This window comes from Eucalyptus grandis, chromosome 11 (genome assembly GCF_016545825.1).
Source record: "Eucalyptus grandis isolate ANBG69807.140 chromosome 11, ASM1654582v1, whole genome shotgun sequence".
In the NCBI taxonomy this organism is placed as follows: Eukaryota; Viridiplantae; Streptophyta; class Magnoliopsida; order Myrtales; family Myrtaceae; genus Eucalyptus; species Eucalyptus grandis.
In genome coordinates, this window is record NC_052622.1 from 42,450,428 (window position 1) to 42,471,073 (window position 20,646).

Here is a 20,646-nt window from a genome sequence, read left to right on the forward strand (position 1 = left end):
CATCATTCTATTCACACTTCTTGAAGTTGACGTGTTGAGTCGAGTTGTGTATATTTCACCATTTCTATTTTTTACGTGTGCAAAGTTGTCAGTCACTTTTCGCTTAGATTATACTAACGTCTCACAAAGTGGGGTAGGCGCCCTTGAAATGAAATTAGATAGTTCCATGCACGAAAAAACATCTGATCATATTTTTGAGATTTTGTCATATGGAGCCACGCGGGTTACTTTATTTTATTTTATTTTTCATCTTTTGCATATTTAACACGGTAAAAATATGGGGTATTCAATGTGCATGCGGTTTTGACCCAAAAAAAAATGTGCATGTAGATGGTGGAAAAACGCGTTTAATCTGTATCCCTAATTTGTCGTCATTCTGGTCACGCTCATCGAGATTGACATGTTAAGCTGAATCGTGTATGTTTCACCATTTCCATCTTTCATGTGTGTAGAGCTATAGGTCACTCTTTGCTTAGATAGCACTAGCGTCTCATGAAGTTGGGCAACCGCCCTTGAAAAGAAATTAGATAGTTTCATACACGAGAAAACATACTGATCATATTTTCTTCTTTTTCTTTTGTCTTTTTGCCAAATAATATTGCGTTACCTACAGATGATCATCGAATAGCAAAGTGAAACCATACAACTGTCTCTAATTTCGACAATTAACCCCACCATCGACTTATATTCATTTGAAAACAAAGAGTTTCACGTCTACAACGTATAATGTTCATATTTAGTTTAGACTTTTAAGTGAGGTTTTCTAGTCAAATAAGGAAGTAAATACGTATTTCAGGAATTGATTAGTAATTAGTGGAACTAGATAAGGGCGAGTGAAAGATACGGAGTCCTAGCAGCTGCCCGGCTCACAGATTAGGTTGCTGCAGGATAGTTGATGTGCTCTCGTATGCTGTTCTTTCTGCGGCCAGCTCTCCAGCTCTTTAAGTAAAAACATCACATTCGGGGACCCATCGAGAAGGATAACATCACGTTGAACCAACTTTCAACGTGTTGGCAACGAATTAAGAATCACATGTTAAGAAACAAATGGGGTCGCATTGCATGAAAAGAACTTGCAGTTGGAGGGCCGGTAGAGAAAGACACGAGTGAGAAATGCGATAACCGTCCCTTATTTTCTTTTCTCACCTAGCATACCTCTGTTATACAAACATGATATCCCGAGGTAAACCAACAGCAAGCACATGCCATTAACATATTCTGCAAAGAGGGAAGTAAGAACCACCGAATAAATGAAATGGTGATCCTACTCAAGACAAAATGATAAAGCAATCGCCTGTCCGATAAATGAAGAATGCAATGCCGCATGTGAGTTCCCGTTTGTCCTAAAAGATATAACATGAACTCCCATTTTCCAGAACTTCTTAAGAAAGATAACACAAAACCCTGCGAGTGACCTTAGTCAGCCGCTTTTTCACGCTTTGTGATTCCTTGCCATCTCGTCAACATCCAATTCCACTTCCAAGACAGGCGCATCCTTCTGCATGCTGTAATAACTGCGCATGAATAACATAGAGATCAATCCCCAAAACAATACCGACTGCTTCTAGAGATAATTGGTCACAATCTGGTTTCATTTCGACACATGAGCTGCATACAATATCCTGTGTGGAGCAGCTCACCTGTTCTGCACCGGGCCATGATCTACAGCTGTTCGTAGGCAATATATGGCCCTTCCAACAACATCATTCATGAAAACAGGACCAAATGATCGACTGTCAGGTGCTTCCTGCCATGAGATGAGAAGAAAAGAACTCATCATTTGGAGCAATCAATAAGTTTTTGAATAGGTCAGGTATGCTGTTTAGGAAGGTGATGAATCAACAGTTCTTAAACTTCAATAATTGAAGTTTTCTTCTGAAGTTAGACTAGCCAATTTAGAACAGCCACAAAGACATTCAGCAACTAAACCATACTATAGCAGCAGGATACCGCCATAAGATGAGTATAAAACACAGAAAAAGTATATTGACTTGAGCAGTGTCAAAGGAGTATCTGATGATAACAGAATGGTTAAACAAGCCATATGAAGGGCCATGACGGTCCTCCAGTAATTCCCATAACAGCAACAGAAGAGTTTTTCTTCCTATATGACTGCAGCACGCTATTTAAATCTGAATTATCATGAAGACTCTCCTGTCATGTGGCTTTACTTAATTCGCAACTGTCCCAAATTCATATCCATTTTTTTTTGAAATCAATCTCAATATTGCTATGGACCTATTTTAGCACATGCCACTGATACAAGATGCCAGTCTGCAATCTATTATATATGGTATCCCGATCATAATAATGGAGGCTCCGAGTTGTAGTACTTTCACTTTGTAATGCAGTATTGAATATACAAAGTATTTTGGAAAATGTCGCAGTACTTCTGTGGTTCTTTTCTTATGCCAACAATCGAGGCCATTATCTACCGAAAATAACAAGCACGAATATTCAACTATTATTTTTTTTTTCCAACAGCTTTGCACCTCATAGCTTACCAGTTTAAGACACCAGAAAGTTTCTCATGCAGGCACATATTATCCACAGAACAGAATGAGATGTCAATTCAATCTATCCAGTTATTTTATTTTATTACAGTCCTCACAGAATATATCCACAGAAATTGTACGATGTATTATACATTCCAATAACCTATTTTTAATCAGTATAACCTCTCTCAGCGCTACTATATAGGTCTCGCACATGCTACTGAATGTTTGGTTGGAACTCTAGCTACGCAGACCACCCATAGAGGGATGAGCCTGGCACCGCAGTCCCACCGACACGCAAAAAATTAGATCATTCTCCACATAAGGTAGCAAATGCCCAAGGCACAAAATACAAAAGTTCATTCAAGATATGGCTTGAACTTGTCACCTCATGGAACACAGTGTGACCCTATACCACTAGGCTGCCATGCTCGGTCATAGATTTAGGTAAGCTTAGATCTAAGTAGAGAGGTCAAATTAAATTATGGACACAACTATGATCCAATGACTTCATTATAGTTTGTTTAATTCTCAAGTGGAATTTATAACCTTGTGGTGACGAATTCTAGATATCAAATTGTAGTTAACTTTAGGAAATTGTCTCATGAGCTCCTTGAGCCTCAAAGCTAGAACTGTAAAATGTTGCAAATACACGTCTAAAGAAGAAGAGAGACAGCAGAGCAAGCAGTCGCAAAAGTGTTCACAAGCCTTTCTATAGGAGTTAAAAAGAATATTAACCCCGCTACGCAAGCTATTTACCACAGCGCTTGTGGATGATAGAAAACTAGGACTCACGAATAGTTGATATTAGACTTGTTCTTTTTGCCCACAGCAATAAGAGAACCTCTGTTCACAATATTAAAACCTTTGCAGCTATTTGTCCTGCAGTTGCAAATGCATTCTAACTTAGTCCGTTGCATTATGAAACACTAAGTGCTTTAGGCCTAGAGGTCCAATGAAGCTAATAAACAGGTGCCCACATATGACTTATCTTCACATCTAAAACTTTTATGCAGCTTGCCCATAGCACTTGCATTTTGGATGTTAAATGCTGTGGCAAAAGTCAGCAATTAGAAGAACTATGCACTTCATCACATATTATCAGAAGCAAAATGTGAATTTATACCACTATTCATCTCTGACAAGATGCTTTCAACTTTACTACCACAAACTGTCCCTAAAAGATATCAATTTATTAGGTTAAAATCAATACTGCTAGTTAAGTATAGCTTCTCATCTGAATTTTTCTTCGTTTAGTATCTAGGGAAAAAAATTTCATGGTTGCAGTCATACTTTACATATATTATACTCATTTCTCACTATAGTCAGATGGAACGTCCAAACTCTTCACTGGAGAGGCAAGTCAACAGAACATGATAAGGAAAATGATTTCATACAGTTCATTGGCTTCTTAACTGAAGAAAATAAATATAACCAATTGCATAACCACTAACAAGTAAAGTCAAGTAACACTAACTCATTGACCAACTCAGGAAATGAAGGTAGAATATAATGTAGCAGCACATATACCTTGGGCTTCAGGTCTTTGTTATCAGCCAGAACCCAGCATTTGCCACTTTCAAGGACAAAAGGCTCATCTGTTGGATTAGTAGACACCATTTCATACCCCTCGATGGCAGCCAATCGTCTGACTAAGTAGTTACTTGATTTTTCAGGATCCTTCAAAACTAGAACATCTCCTACAAAAACATGGCTGCGGAAGGTGTAGTTAGAATACATAAGGTGAGCATATGTACCTAAGACAAATGATTGGGCCCTATTCCCCAAATCTACCATACACATGAATGAACAGTTCATCCCAACCTAAGAGAGACGCATTGCATCTGAATAACAAATCATGATATTTAGCAAAGGATGGTTGACAAAAAGTGAAAATGGTTATAGTGCGAGCCCTAAAATTCAGTATATGACAACACGCTTGGAATTTCCCAAGATTATTCAACCTATTCAGCCACTGCAGGTGATCTCAAAACATGGCCCCATTTGAATGTGTTTATCTGTTGGTCAGTACTTCTCAATACATGATTAAACAAAAGCTGCTCACTAAATATCTCACCATTCAACACAACCCCACCCCCCCCAAAAAAAAAAAAAAAAAAAGCAGTGCTGAGATGAGATGATTGGCAAACACGTGTGCTTCAGAGATCTTTTTACCTCTTTATGCAAAGGTGCACACACCAAATCATAGATCTCCACTTGAAAAGTAGTGAACTCCGGAAAATTACTATTTTCAATAGGTTTAAATTTAGCTTTCCACAGAACATGCATGTATGCATGTGAGAGAGGACACAGAGACAGATTGTGAAAAGGAAAGTATGTAAACGTTTAAAAAAGGTTCAAGTGGCACTGTAGAACAAAGTTATATGTACACAGTGAAGCAACCCAAATGCATGACAGCCAAAAATTTTCAAAATGATACTTTTTTACATGTAATCACACTCACAGAACAAAACTGAGGGATCGCAATATCAAACCCAAGAAACTGAAACTGAGAACATTGACAGACCATATGAGTAACCTAAGCATATAGCGTGAAAGAAAAACAACCAGATCCTCAGGATGATTATATTTTTTGGGAGTTAAAAAAAAAAAAAAAAAAAAAAACATCAAGAGATATACTCCTGCTAAAGAAATATGACAAGTTCTAATAACATGGAATTGCTGAGTAACTAGTAGTTGCGAACGAATATGCATTCATCCTTACTCATCGAGTGAAGCCATGAGCTATCTATTCAACAACTCCTACCATTATAGCTCTAAGCCTCAAAGATGCAAACAAATTTGGGATTAATGTGTGCCAACATGTATGCTAAACTATTGGCTCAAGCAAACAACTCCTACTCTTATTGCTAATCACATAAATTGCTGGAGCACTTAATTATCTATTTAATGAGCACCAGCCATCATGGTAGTTAACAAGCAAAAGCATGCAACTTCTCTTAAAGACAAGTGCCTGTCAGGCATATAGGACAGGTCAACATATATTTGTTTATGGTAGCATAACATGAAGTAGAGAACGGATAAAGTAGGCTCTAAAGCTATAAACTAGAGATTATCTTGGCTGTACACATAAAGTTATGATTTGTTACATTGTTTTGAGAACTTCCATTAACTTTCCCCAACATAATGCCATATAGTTCAAGTGTGACACCTAAAGAGACTTAAACAAGCACTCTCTCTCATTGTCATCTGTTCTGTTATATAGTCTTGCTTTCTTACCTTAAATCCAAAACATCCAATAAATTATAGTTATTTACATTTAGTTTCACAAAATGAATATATTGCTAGTTAATATTTGGTTTGGCTGACAAAAGATATTCAATGGGAAAAAAAAAAACTGTGCACGCTGGAACTGAGGTTTGTGCGTTCAAGGAGTTCTGGAAATACTACACCGTAAGTTTCACATTCCAAAAGTTGGGAGGTGTAATGTCCAGGAAAAAAGTTATGGATAGGGAAAGCCTATCCCGGCAGGGAACGAAAGAAAAAAAAGAGAGTCCCATCAGGTCAATAAACAATGCACAAACATTGGACGTGTCACTAAATAATCTGTTTCCTCCTTGTATGTTCCCCTTTGCACAGATTTTCCTGCTAACGTGTAAATTGGAGTGAAGAGAGTTATGACAACTCCAGTGTAACTGTACTACCCTCACTCAGCAACTTGGCAACTTGGAGAAAGGGGGAAGAGAGGATTTTTTATTTATTTATTTTTAATAATTAAAACAGTAAAGTGTACTCACGTTGGATCTGCATGTGGAATTTTCCGAACAAGAAGAGTTCCTGCAAGCCCTCCTGCAGCGGAAGCCATTTCCTCTCCTTTAAGCCAGTGCAAGTATGTCAATCTTCCTTGAAATAGATGTCTCCACATAGCATCTCCTACTTGTCCATCAGAAATTAGGCCACCTTTATAACTCTGCACACACTCAAAAGGTGGATTCAGCTAACATGCACTCCCTAGACATAAGATGAAGTGTCAAAGGAAAAATTAAGCACCAGTTGCAAGTTTCTCTGTTTTCTATGTCTCCATATCATAATTCTAGGATGCTTCCTGCCACTGATATTAACTCTCATGGTATGAGTCATGTTTACAATCGGTCAAATGTTTATGTCACCAAAAGGCATATCAAGATTTTTGAGTTGCTTCTTTAAAGTTTAAGGCGGGCACTCAATATTCAGCAACACATGAATTTCACATGGAAGAATATTTATTTTTAAAGACAAGAATCATAAGAATATTTTACTCATCTAGGAAGAATTGCGATGCCACATAACTTTCAAAATGTAATCACTAAGCAGATTGTTGATGAAAACAAGCACATTCAATGAAACTAATTGTCCTGTGTATGGACTAAATCATATCAGTAGATCTCCATAAATGACAGGATGGAACAGGAGCTTGGTAGCAAATTGAAGGGGGTGGGATAGAGCCCACAATCACCTTTAGATCCACCCCACAATCACCTTTAGATTCTACTATCTAGATGTCAAAATTCTAGGATTGAACAAAAAGTCCCAGATAAATTTATGGGGGAATTCCATAGAAACTACATTCACTATAATATCAGGAGACATGTCATTTTTCTGACTGACCATTCTCAACATGAGACTATTAGGTCAATGCAATACAATTATAAGAGAAATGATCACTGTTCATAATCCGGGTGGTACTATAACATCACATCAAATCCACATGATCACAATAAAACCGGTTCATTGTACATGTTATGTTTTATTGCTGTTCAGGGGACTGTCACCTCATGCCAAACAAGAAGCGACTAGCAGGTCTTGGCTGGCCTTGAGATCTGCTGACTGCTGAGATTCAGCTGGCAATAACAACATGCAAACAAAAGAGGAAGCTGACTGCATTGGGTCTATTCCTTAATAATGTTGACAGACTCAGGATAAAAAGAACTTGTTAATTGGTGAGCAGGGATACTCCTACTACATTCGACATTTCTTGGAGCTCCCTTATATCAGACAAGGGTAGACTTCACCTGTCAGTTTGTGTTTCCTATACATACACAGACTAGCAAACTCTCAACAACTTTTAGAGGGTTCCTGTGTTTATCACCGACGAAAAACATGATGAAGACTGAAACAACCGATCAACACTTAGAATTATATGTTCCAGTCTTGATATTCACCTCCTGTTCTCTCTAGTAAGCCGAAATTCGTTCAACTCGCACAACTATTCCAAAGAATTTCATGATTTTCCAAAGCTCAGAAAACAGAATCCAACCATATCTTAAACACCAGAAATCACAACAAAGCCAACCATACACAGCCAAGCCAACACTAAAGCAAACCCTATTATCAATTAACAAGAAAGAGAGGTAAATGTCCAACAAAGTGATAATGCAAGAGCAGAACCAGCTGGATGGAAAAAAAGAAACCTAAAAAAACCAAACTTTCATCTGGAACAGCGTATTCCAAGCGATCTACCAACGTCCCGACCGATACAATGAATCAATCAGCCCACAAAACCCATTCGAAAAACAACAACCTCAACCAAAATTAGGCGCTCCAGCATTAATTGCAAAAGCAATTCCGAGGAACCAAAGGCACGAATGGGAGATTGAAAGCGCCCATGACGCGCCATTGAAAAGCACGAACGACATTGAACCGAACCAACCACGAGCCAGAAGCGGCGGAATCACGCGCATAGCGATCCAAACCAACGAGAAAAAGGGAGGGGAAAGAGGGCGAGACCGACCTTATAGCTGAGATACGCGGAGTACTCGAGCTTGTGGTAGAGGTAACGGACCCACGTCGAGATGGCCACCATTTTCGCCGGCGAGTCGTGGTTTGATCCTCCTCCTCGTCCTCCGCTGCCGCCACTCCTTCGACGCACTCGCCGTCTCCAGTTGCCGCCGGCGATTCCTTAAACCTCCCCCCTCCGTCTCTCTCTCTCTCTCTCTCTCTCTCTCTCTAAGCTGTCCCTGGATTTCTTTTTCTCGGGAAAAATCGCAGGAGTGGGAAAATTGGTGATTTCCCAAGAGCAGAGGCCCGTCCTGCGGAAATTTTTTGGCTTTGGACAACTCCGCGAAATTTTTTTATTGGATATTTGTATTTTTGCCCCTAATGAATTTTCATTCGAGCCCCTGTTAAAATAATTGTTTTGAGTTCTCGTCATCCTAGATAATTTCAAATTCGCCACGACCTTCTTTTTTCATTTTCTATCGGCAATAAATGACTCTTGTCAGAGTGATATCCGAGAGAACTCAAATCTTATTTTTTTTCATACTTTTAAGTATGAAAAATCAGAACCGACAAAAAAAGAAAGTATGAAAAATCAGCATATATTTAGGCTCCATTTGTTTAGTATATAATGTAGCATTTTTAGAAAATATTTTTCAATAAGCTATTTTCCAAAAATATATATATAATTATTTTTTGGTATTCATCTAAAATTTGAAAATGAAGTGAAAAATATTTTTTTTTGTTCGGTAAGGAAATCTTTTTCTTTATGCAATTCTTTTGCAATAATTTTTTATTATTTTTATTTTTAAAAATTGATGTTTTAAATTATTTTTATTATTTTAAAAATCATTTTTCTTTTTCTTTTTCTTTCTTTTTACATCTTATTTTTTGCAGTCGTGGCTGATGACTAGCGACTACCCAAAGGTGAGCTTCCATTGGCTCACCAATCTTGCGAGAGGCGAGTTCAAGCTTGCAAGAGATCGGCTCAAGCTCATTGGCCTTGGGCCTCGCCTGAGTGACAAACTAGAGGCTTGCAGTTGCCGCTAGTTTGCTAGTCTAGCAAGTGCACGGGCAAGCCAACCAAGGCTTGAGGTTGGGGAGCTCGAGGCTTACTTGTGGTTAGTTGCCGATTATAGTTGTGCCTGGCAACTGGCTAACAAAAATGGTGGAAAAAATAAAAGGATGAAAATGAAAAAAATATTCAAAATTTGAATTTTTAATAGAGAAAAAAGAAAGAAGAGGGCCTACTAGGTTATGAGATAATAGAGAGTGACTACGGAAAATATTTTCCTCAATTTGAAAAGTAAAAAACATTTTCCCTCTTTTATAAGACTTTTTTTCCTTGATTTTTTTTTTTTTGGTTGGTAACTTTTTTCCTTGATGGAAAATGTTTTTCATGCCTAGTTCATCTTCAGTGAAAATAATATCGAAAAATCTCGAAAATATTTTTCTAAAAGTTATTTTACATGAAATGAATGGAGACATTTCAATTATTTTTAGCTTTACCCTAAACACATCTAATCTGTAAAACATTTCAACTTATAATTCAACCATCAACACATTAAAGAATCATTTGATTTTTAGAATTTATAGTTTTATAATAACATCTATTTTAACTAAAACCATAATCAGTAGACTTTTAAGATTGCCAGAAATAATAAAAAAATTAACCTAAATTAATTACTAACAAGTCCACCTAAATTAAATTCTGGCATAGTTTATTGCTAAAAGTTTACAATACATATTTCATTAAATAAATAAAAAATGACTTAATTTAAGCTGTGAACACATCTAGTTATCGTTATCCCCCTAGACAGAATTAATCAAAATGTTGCTAAAACATTAGCTCCCCTTCACTAATTCTACATCTGACAATAACTTGTAAAAAACCTAAATTAAACTCCAAAATAAGTTGTCGTAAAAATTTTACATTATGTAATATAATTAAACAAGTTGTAGTTTATAGTTAAGTTCATTTTGATTATATGTTTTTTTTTTTGGTAAAGTCATTTTGATTATATTTTCAAATCAAATTTTTGATAAAACATTACTTACAACTTCTTTTTCTCTTTGCGTTTTATTGATATAATTCACTTCAGATACCTTGATTGCAATATAGTAGAAGGCTTTTCTAGTTTAGAATCCTACGATTTGTCAGGAGAGATGACTCTTGGTAAGTTTAAATACTCATAGAAGTTAGGTGACCCAAGTTGTAGGGGTGTGCATCGATTTGGTCCAACCTGAAACTAAGCTAAAGCGAGCCAACTGATTTAAGGTTGTTCTCGATCCCAAATTGGTTTGGTTCTCCATTCCCGTAAGAAACTATACTTGACCAGATCGGATCAACCCATATTACTTAATTTTATAAATTTTTTATTTTGAAATAAACTCTCAAATAGTTTATTATGATTTAGTTTTTGCTGGAAAATGAGTAATTACTTCCATATATATGAAGCAAACCCTATGCATTCCTCCACAATTTTGTTTGTCTATGTATATATATTATTTTTGATTATTTAACACATGTTGATAGGATGTCATGTAATGTAGTAATGATTACAAAGTTCTATCGAAGATTAGTCGATTGTCAATTGGTCTTGCACCCAATCGTGTAAACATTTATCTAATGAATAAATCAAATATAATGCTCTTTTTTCCCTTTTTATGTCAAGAAACTCCCACTCGTAAGAAATAGAAGGAAAAAGAAAAAATCATCAGTTTTGGGAACAACTCTAGATTTGGCCTCTTGGGATTGGGTGGGCCTATATCCAATATCAATTTCGAATTCCAAGGTGAAAGCAAACCCATCTTAGAACAGATCACTCTTACAAATTAAGCTTAATCTCTGTTGCCCAACTTTTTTTTTTAATGTACCAAAAAACAATATGTTAATAATTCAAGCTTGAAATGGATTTATCAAGAATAAAATCAATGTGATGAAGTCTCCACTATTGTTTATGTGGCCTATAACTCTGAGTGCATTCATTCTATTGAAAAATTTTTGATGAAGGAAAATATTTTTCATGGACTTTTTATTTAGTGGTTTAGAGAATGTGATATTTTTCTCTAGAAAAAAAAAAAATTCGTTTCTTTCCAATTCAAACTTATTATTTCCAGTTCATGGAAAAAACTTTCAGACATCATGTGTTTTTCCATCATCAAAGCATTAAGGACCCGTTTGGCAACGTGCCAAACAAGGTGGCGATTCTCATTTTTTTTTTTTCCGTAATCAATTTGGGATGAGAATCGCGTTTGGTAAAATTTTTGTTCCCGAAAAACAGATTAGGAAGAGAATTGAGAATAAAAAAAATGTGATTTTTCGTTCGAGAATCAAAACAGTAAAAGTCTTATTCTTTTCTTTCGACATCTCGCGATTGCCATCCACCACCACCCGCCACCGTCCGTCGCCACTCGCCATCGCCCGCGCGCCGCGCCCGTCGTCGCTGCGCCGCCATCCGCGCCCCCGCCGCCGTTACTTAGCCGGCTGCCCGCTGCCGCCACCATCCGCGCCGCCGCCGCCGCTGCCGCGCCGCCGCCGGGCTCGCGAGCTCGCCGAAGACAAGCTCAGCCACCGACAAGGCCGGCCCGCCACCGGCGGGGTTGGGCGAGCCTCGCTAGTGGCCGTGCCGCCTCACCCAACCTCGGCGAGGCCGGGCCTAGCCACCGGCGAAGCTCGATCGACGAGAGCCGACCTCGCCGAGAGCCTGGCGATGCTTCAGTGAGCGTCATTGGCCCTCGTCCTGGCGACCGACCAAATGAAGAAGAAGAAGAATACGAGAAAAGGGAAAAAAAAAGAAAAGAAAAAAGGAAAAAAAAAAAAAAATATTCAAAAGTATTTAAAAATTTAAAAACATTAATTTGGAACATAATCAATTAGCACAGTATCAAACGCAATTCTATTTCAGAATAAAAAATTTTGGATAATTATCAAACGCGTGTTTTTACTTAAAATTAGAATAAAAATTAATCATTTATAGTCGAATCATTCCCTAATAATCATTACTAAACGCAACCTAAAATGTCGAAAAATGATTTTCCAAAAATAATCTACATTCAAGCAAAGAAACCCTTAGAAATAAAATGTAGGACGAGAGATGTTCCATTACCATGTTCTCCCATTGATAGTCGCACAACGTTTTGATCGGTCAATTTTGCATTGAAAGTAGTCTAAATTAGTAAATGCGAACCCCACGCACACTAACCAGCGAAACCTTGACGGCTTGACGTCGTTTACTCTCCCGTCTCAGTCTCTTTCCTACACACCAGTCGCCGCCCTCAGCCGCAAATCTTTGATCCAACGCCGCCAAAGCCCACCCCGCGATACGTCGCGCGGTGGTGAACAGAGGGCGGGGGGGGGTTCCGCCGCTGGTTGCGGCGGGGACTAGAGACACGTTGCTAGCGTTGCCACCTCACCTATGAACATGAGCTCACACTGCAGCGGGCTCTATCCGATCGGCCCTCCTCCTACTGACTGGTCGTGGCAGAAAAAGTAATCAAAAGAGCGAGACAAGTCACGTGACTATCGTCAGACTTTCGTACGATATGTTTCAGGCGACATCACGTGATATCGCGTGACCCTCTGCTGCTGGTTAAACTCTTAAATAAAGATCGATCATTGTCTATTTTACATGCCGCTTTGGCAAATCGTTCCTGTACCTACGGACCTACGGTTGCTCAAACCTCACTAGAAAGAGGATGAAAAGAACAAAAAAAAAAAAAAAAAAAAAAACAAAGGATCAGTTAATTACAGGCTTCATTGGCGACGGCGAACCGGTCGGCCTGGGCGGCGGCGGCTTGCGGCGAGGCCAAGGCCTGGATGAGCAGGGTCTTCACTTCCCAAGCCGAGTAGGCGAACCCTTTCCGGGCGTACGAGTTGAGGAGGGCCGCGCTCGCCTGCTTCACCAGCCTGCCGTACGCGTCCCCCCCGCCGACTACCCCGGCCGTCGACTCCCACACCGTCAGATCGCCGCCGTAACGCTCGCCGATTGCCCTCGACCCGAACGCCCTCGACACCGTCGACTTCCTCGGCAACATCCTCGGCCACTTCTCTCGCCCACTGCTCCAGTACCTGCGCAAAGACCAAAGAAATACAGCAAAACCCGAGTCAGCCCCCGGAGGCAGCGAGTCGACTCGGCCCGACCCAGTCACAGAGAGAGAGAGAGAGATGGGGTTACTGAGGAGTGCATCGTCCTCGGGTGCGGGTGTAGAAAAACCCGAGCTTTCGACCGCGGGAGGGTGGTGGTGCGGCGGAAGATAAGGCGGCGACGGAGAGGAGGAAGAGGAGCGCGAGCGCCGCCGCGAGGGTGCGACCCACTAGAGAACGAGCCATTCCCATGTTCCGTGACGGTCTTCTTCTCGTTGCAGAGGACGTGAACGCGTGCGAGGTGTTCGTGTTTCAAGCTCTCCTCATCTCGTCTTCTCTGTCAGCTTCCACTGGGGATCTGCGTGAGGTCCAGATAACAGAGAGAGAGAGAGAGAGAGAGAGAGAGGGGAGATCTGAGAGTCAGGTCTCGGTTCCTCCTAGAGAGACGACGAGAGAGAGCCTGAGATGTGTCGTTTCCTCTTTCCCCGTTTTGAAATCTCGGGCAGAGGGACGACGCCAACGTTTCTCGCGACGAGGCAGGGGAGACCACTTTCTTTGGACTGAATTACCCCCGCTTTCCCCTTTGAATTTACGATTAGCTTCCCCGCATCTCCATTTTTTTACGGTAGAAAAAAATTACTTTGACTATATAACAATTTACATTTTCATATTGGGAGTAATGTAAAATATACATATTAATAAATTTATTTAAAAATTATATTAAAAGAATTTGATTATAGATTAAATGCAAAACTCAACTTTTGGCCTGGGGTTCTTTTAGGTTTGTTTTCAACTTTGAATATTTTTTAAATTATTATAATATTAATCATTTTCGTTAATTAATGATCATTTTAGTGTATTGATAAAAAGTTGGGTTATTAATTGTTAAAAGATAAAATGATATAGAAAAAAAAAAAAAAAAACTTATTCGATGAACGATGAAATGACCGATTGTGGATGCTAATTTTTTTGAATAAGCACTGCATATAAAAATGGAGGTCATCATTAAGAAAAATAAAACAAAGTTCCTCTCATACAAATTTGACTAGAAAGTCATTTCATGATAGTACACATGATCATATATGTCCGAGAAAAAGAAATACGTTATACTTAACATTACAAACCTCAATGATTTTGTAAACTTATGGCTATTTCATCACGTAAATGTGCCATGTCTGAAGATGTATACGAATTTGAAGCACCCACCCCTTCATTTGCATCCTCATGGTCAATTGAATATTCATAATTGAGATCCAATTCTGCTTGTTCAAAATCCGTATCAGTCACGTTATTTCTCCGTATATAATTGTGCAAAGTCATTGCCGCTACCACAATTTGCACTTGTTTTTCATATGGATAACTTGACATATGAGTTAAAATCCCCCACTTCTGTTTTAATATACCAAAGGCTCGCTCAATTGCCGAGCGTAGCGAGGAATGGGCACGGTTGAACACTTCTCGATATCCCGTAGGTGAAGGACCTTCTCGAAACTCTGGCAAATGATATCTAACTTCTATATATGGCTCCAAATAACTAGTCGAATTTGGATATCCAGCATCTACTAAGTAATATTTACCTATATAAATATATTGTAAATTTAATCAACATATGCCAATTTTCATTAACTTAAAAGCCTTAAAACTTGTCACAAATATGTAAGTAAGTTCTTAAATTTTTAAAAATTAGGATCAAGAAATTTTTTAGAATTCAATTACACTTTAATAATGAGTTTAAAAATTAGGATTAAGAAATTTTTTAGAATTCAATTACACTTTAATAATGAGTTTAAAAATTAGGATTAAGAAATTTTTTAGAATTCAATTACACTTTAATAATGAGTTTTTAAAAGTTTTAAGGTTCAATTATATTTTCAAGATAAATTTTAGGACTTTTGATGTATTTATCTCCTTATAAATAATAAAGCATGTGAATTAATTGGCGTTATTATATTATGAAACTTTATAATCCTCGACACATTTTGGTATTTAGCTACAACGCAACATCATAAAACTGCAAAGTGTAACATTATGTTAGTGAAAATTGCTTTCCTCAATTTAAAATACAATGAACTGATTATTTTGAAAGTGAAAGTCTAATTATGCTCAAGAAAGTGCGATCATAAGTTCAAGCTACAATGACTTCGTTGAGCCATCCTCGATGCCCGATGTATTAGTTAATTACATAGTCGAAGAATATTTTAAAAATTAAAATGTTAAATATGAATTTGAAAAGATTTGAACTTATTTTTTTGTAATCTAATACTATATAAAATTATGTGGGACCACTGTCCATTTAAAAAAAAAATTAAACTAGTAAATGAAAAAGTTATTTATTATTTAAATTTTCTAACCGTCAGTCATCGCTATTGCCAAACCGCTGTCCTCTCCCTCCCTTCCTACCCTCTCCCTCGATCTTGTGAAAGGGGGTGATTGGTCTGCACTTTGGTTGGTTTCTGGTTTCATAAGTTGGGAGGGAAATGAGGGAAGGGTAAAAGAAAAGAAAACAAATTAGGTGGAAAAGAATGAGATAGAAATTTCAATTACCTCGTATTATTTGAATATTAACCAAAGGAAATGATATAGAGAAATAAAGTGACTGAATTTTACTTAAATATTCTTTATCGTTACTAGTTTTTGAATAAAAGTGAGGAGCAATGATGTAAAAAAGCCGCAAGAAACTCGATTCCCTACAATTCCTTCCAACTCTGAAGTAAAAAAAAAGTATGGGTCCGAGGAAAATACTTCCAGCAATTTTAACCAATTTCCTTCCATTTTTTTCAGACATTACCGTAAACCTTGACTGCACTCTCTCTCTCTCTATGTGTGTGCGCACGCGTGTATATATATATATAAAATCGAAAGATATATTTATTTGAAATGTAAGCGATTGATGAAGAACAATGATTCCCATGACGATGTTTGGTAAGTAGTCATCAAGCTCTTGTAGATTTTAGTGGAGGATGAGGAAATTGAAATCTTCATAGCTAACAGAGTAGGGCACTTTGGTCCTTAGCAAGACCTTAAAAAGTTATAACATCCTGGGATAGAGGCCGGGATCTGGGCCTCGATAAATATACTGGTCCGCTTGGTTACCCTCGCACACAACCTCTTTATGGGGTTGAGGGGCCACCTTGGAGGACGCGATGCTGATCTCGGGTAACCATTCCTGGCAAGGTACATCCAATGAAAAGGCCCAGTCCGGAAAACCCGGTTGGGGGTGCGCGACAATGATTCCCATGACGATGTTTGGTAAGTAGTCATCAAGCTCTTGTAGATTTTAGTGGAGGATGAGGAAATTGAAATCTTTATAGCTAACAGAGTAGGGCACTTCATAACTCAATCATCTCCTCAAATTAAACCAAAGGGGTTTTACATTAGGATCATGGGCGAACTCCCATCTCTTGGATCTTACCATCTTCACTTCCCTCTATAGATCCAGATGTTTATGAAGGGTCTTGCCTCTTCAAACTCTAATCTCTCCCTCTGCAAAACCGAGCTGGGACTTTGCTGTCTGTATCATTGAAGCGCAAAAGACTTTCTGGAGTGTCTTATCAGAATATTACGAGGGAAGTATTTAGATCCTCTGAATTTAGCGCTCTCTGAATTTTAGGCATATTTGCCTCCTTACAAGATTTAGACACATCAACCCCTGAGTGAGTGGACGGCCAAATCGGCGATCCCGTTTTATTTTTTTCACCTCCTCTTCCCATTTTGCCGTTGCCCCACAAACCTGTTGTGGTACTGTTGAAGATGGAGAAAAAGGTCTGCATGACGTCACGGGCGACCTCCGCCGCTCGCCGACAAAAATGCCGCGCTCGCCTTCGGTCAATCGCGAGCTCCTAGCCCCGATTCCTCTCTCGGTCTTGTTGCTCCTCTCCATTTGACTCGTAGCAGGATGGGTTAGGGCTCTTTACACCATATTCCGTGTTGCCAAGCCCAGCCCCCGGCGTTGCCGGTCAACGCACTCGATGTTTGCGACCATCGGACCACCCTTGGCAAATTCGAGTTAAGGGACTAAGATGAACGTCGGCCACGATGGGAAGGCCGACCCTTGCCCTAGTGATGCCCACCCTCACCCAAACAACATTGGGCCTTGCCCTCATTGGACATTGGTAGAAAGATAAGGGGAAAAAAAATAAAAATACTCAAAAAAAATTATTAGAAAAATGTCAATATCAGCATCAACCATCAATGTCGGCAATTTCCTACCTCAACTAGCTAAACTTGAGAAGATTTTAAACTAAATTAATCTAAATAAAAGATTTAAGACTGAATAGTATCAACACAATAAATTTAGGTTTTTTGGCCCACATGAAAAATCAAACAAGGTCCCATACCACCAGATGCAAGCAATTCCATGTCAGGTCACCCATCCGAACTAGCTCGCGTCTTACCGCATCGTTGCCATTCTATGGTTGGCTTCTTTGTCATTAAAAAAATAAAAATAAAAAATTGGACGTAACAGAGTATTTAATAATAATTATGATGAGGGATCAACATGAATGCAAATTCATGTCGCGTGTGCTTTCCGGCCTGTCCATTCATCACTTGAAGAAGAGGTACATGGGGACGGTGGGCTTGAACTTGGTGCGGTACAGCACCCTCTTCTTCTTGAATGTGGGGTTGCGGATGGTGATGACGAGCTCCCCGGGCTCGTTGATGTAGTAGGAGTTCCTCACGCTCTCGCTCAGCTTCTTCGACCTTTGGAGCAGCACCTTGTACGAGCCCTCGTCCTCCGGGACGAACTCCTCCTTGTACGACACGTCCCACCCCACCACTGTCAAGTCCCACACCACCGTCGCGCCGGGCTGCAATAGTATGGTAGGTTCGTGACTTGCAACATCAAGCGAGTCTGAAGACAATCATGTTTTAAAATCTAGTACAACATGAAAACCTTCTGTTGGTAGCTTCCACAATATCGTTCATTCATTCACCTTCTCAAATCATTTTAATCTAGTATGTTATGTAAAGTTCTAAGAATTTGAAATATTAAATGTTCAATAGTTAATAATACAATCCCAAATGCTAAAAAGATGCAATGCTTGATATCCTTAGCATCCAGGAACATGTACTAGGGTCTATGTGCTACTCGACTCGCACACACTCTCTTTTAAATAAAAAAAGAGGTTAAACGCAACAAGCATAATGAGAACCATATATGTTCTACATTTGATAAGTACCAATGTGCAATGGAGGTGAATTTTTTGTATCCAAGAAAAGGAATTTAGACAAAACACAAATCACATGTTCTTTTTTGTTTTCTTTTGATTAAATTATCCGAATGTTCAACTATATCCATCCACAATTCATACGGGACATCACCAAATTATTGGTTAATTATAAGGATTTGTTTTGAGCTAGCTTAAACTCCATAAATCAAAATGAGGATTTTGTTAGGGAGTGTTCTCAAGATACAATAATAAGAGTATTCTAACTATTGACTCCACTTTGAGGTATTCGAAGTTATACCAAAGTCAATTTTCAAAACAAAAGGCCAACATGGAGAAAATACCAAGAGCATACGCTAAAGTACCTCAGCAATCGGGATTCGAATGCTCTTGGCCGTGTTTCCTCTGACGAAGACCTCCGAGACCTTCTCCAGTGTCGAGAATTCCTCGTCGTTCTCTCTCAAGAGACCACCATATTCCACGGGCAGGTCTTCTGGGTCTATGAATCTTTATCGATCGGTGAAGACAACATTTCAATGAACAAGCACCAGCAATGCGTTAACAAGGGTTGAAATCAACAAACAGAAGCCAAAGAAGTCCCAGAAGATAATCATAAGGTCTGCATACTGGTCTCACTTGAGAAGGGTCTTGGTGACCTTAGCTGGTCTCACGAGGGTGAACTTGCTCTTGTCGGATTGATGCAGAAGTCGCAGGAGCAGCAGATGGAACGTGTAGTACCACAGCGGGACATTCAGTATTATCTGCGCATGAAGTTCCCCAAGCATTGACATGATTTACTCCGGCATCTGATAATGCTTTGAATGTTTTGTAGAGAAGCAGATGTTGAAGGACATTTGCCTTAACATTAGCTACGTGCAGATAGTCAAGTCCAAGGAATGTTGCAGTTCCTTTATCTTTCCTAAGTTGTACTGATCGTATGCAAGGAACATGGCATTGAATATGGATTCTTTTCATCACCATGCAAGGAACAAATTCGCACCAAGAACAATAACTAAACTGCAATCAACCAAGTTTTAGATCTTATTCGCTTACATGTCTGTGGACAAGCTCAGGGTAGTGATTCTGCACCATCCAGAAGGTGCTTCGGAGCACGCCCCGCATCTCCTTCACGCTCTGCGACTGCATGTTCTTCAAGTCCGTGATCTGGACCACCGAGTCAACCCCTCCGTCCTCAAAACTCAGCTTCCTGAGGACTTTTTCCGTGAACTGCACGACCCTCCTCTTGAACTCCTCGACCTTCTCTTTCGTCCCCAGCGCCCTCTTGCACGCCTCCCTGTCCTCCAGCACCCCATACACGTGAAAACACAGCGGACGTCCGTCCCTGTCGACGCTTCTCGCGTACAACATCTGTGAGACTGGCTCGTCAGGGCCAGGGTGGGGCTCGCCAGCAATCTCGTCCACCCTGTGCTGCCTCCGCCACCGGAGCGTCTCCTGTAGCATCTCGAAAGCCTCGCTGACCTTGTAGTCCCGCGCCTTCAGGAAGTTCTTCAGGACGTGGTCTGTGGCGTCGTGCCCCTTGCTGGGCAATAGAGGGACGCCCCACAGTGCAATGTCCCTCAACGGCGGCTGCTGCAAGGACACATTGTTCCTGTTCTCTCTTGACGACCTCGAGAGGCTCCGGTAGGACCGGCCCAGGAGGTAGTCCCCACGGATCGCGTCTTCCACCTTGCACCGGAACTGCAGCAGTGCCTTCTTCCTGGGAAACTTCCACTCGGCGGCGGGCTTTGTCCCCTCGTTGTTATTAACATTGTTTTCATGTTGGTCGGAGAGGTCGCATGGTTTGTCGTCATCGCAGTTTGTCTCGTCGCCGACTTCAGCTTCTTTGAGCGGTTTCTGGACCACTGCGGAAGCGGAGGGCTTCGGTTTCCTCGACATCCAGATTCCCAGTGCGTTCGACCGCGCGACCGGCCGGAAATCTGAATCACGAGAGGGTTCGATTTGCGGTGAAGAGAGACGAAGGGCTACCTGAATTCCCTTGCCTTCTCCATTGAGCCCAAAGATCGGGCCCCTTCTTTTCGTTCTCTCCTTTTTCTTGGGAAGAGATGTTTTTTGTTTTCTTCCATTTTTGCCATAGCAAGGATTGGTGTTGCAAATTCTGGCCACTAGTCTGGTGGCGCCAAATATAGGATATGCGCAAGAACAAAAGTCATGGAACGATACA

At 39.9% G+C, this 20,646-nt stretch overlaps 3 protein-coding genes across 3 annotated transcripts; all 3 read right to left on the bottom strand.

Annotated features, from left to right (window-relative positions):
• Positions 1-1,111: 1,111 nt before the first annotated feature.
• Positions 1,112-8,532, bottom strand: LOC104426570. The gene is made up of 5 exons (XM_010039674.3): positions 8,227-8,532; positions 6,254-6,426; positions 4,026-4,209; positions 1,641-1,747; positions 1,112-1,514 (listed from the first exon to the last, which is right to left on the bottom strand). The coding sequence occupies exons 1-5, from the start codon at positions 8,296-8,298 to the stop codon at positions 1,433-1,435; spliced, it is 618 nt and encodes a 205-aa protein (XP_010037976.1). The 5' UTR covers positions 8,299-8,532; the 3' UTR covers positions 1,112-1,432.
• Positions 8,533-12,756: 4,224 nt separating this feature from the next.
• On the bottom strand, positions 12,757-13,814 carry LOC104426571. Its single transcript, XM_010039675.3, has 2 exons — positions 13,388-13,814; positions 12,757-13,281 (listed from the first exon to the last, which is right to left on the bottom strand). The coding sequence occupies exons 1-2, from the start codon at positions 13,546-13,548 to the stop codon at positions 12,954-12,956; spliced, it is 489 nt and encodes a 162-aa protein (XP_010037977.1). The 5' UTR covers positions 13,549-13,814; the 3' UTR covers positions 12,757-12,953.
• Positions 13,815-17,840: 4,026 nt separating this feature from the next.
• On the bottom strand, positions 17,841-20,360 carry LOC104427922 (patellin-4). Its single transcript, XM_010040930.2, has 4 exons — positions 19,518-20,360; positions 19,101-19,225; positions 18,830-18,971; positions 17,841-18,104 (listed from the first exon to the last, which is right to left on the bottom strand). The coding sequence occupies exons 1-4, from the start codon at positions 20,358-20,360 to the stop codon at positions 17,841-17,843; spliced, it is 1,374 nt and encodes a 457-aa protein (XP_010039232.1).
• Between the last annotated feature and the right edge of the window lie 286 nt (positions 20,361-20,646).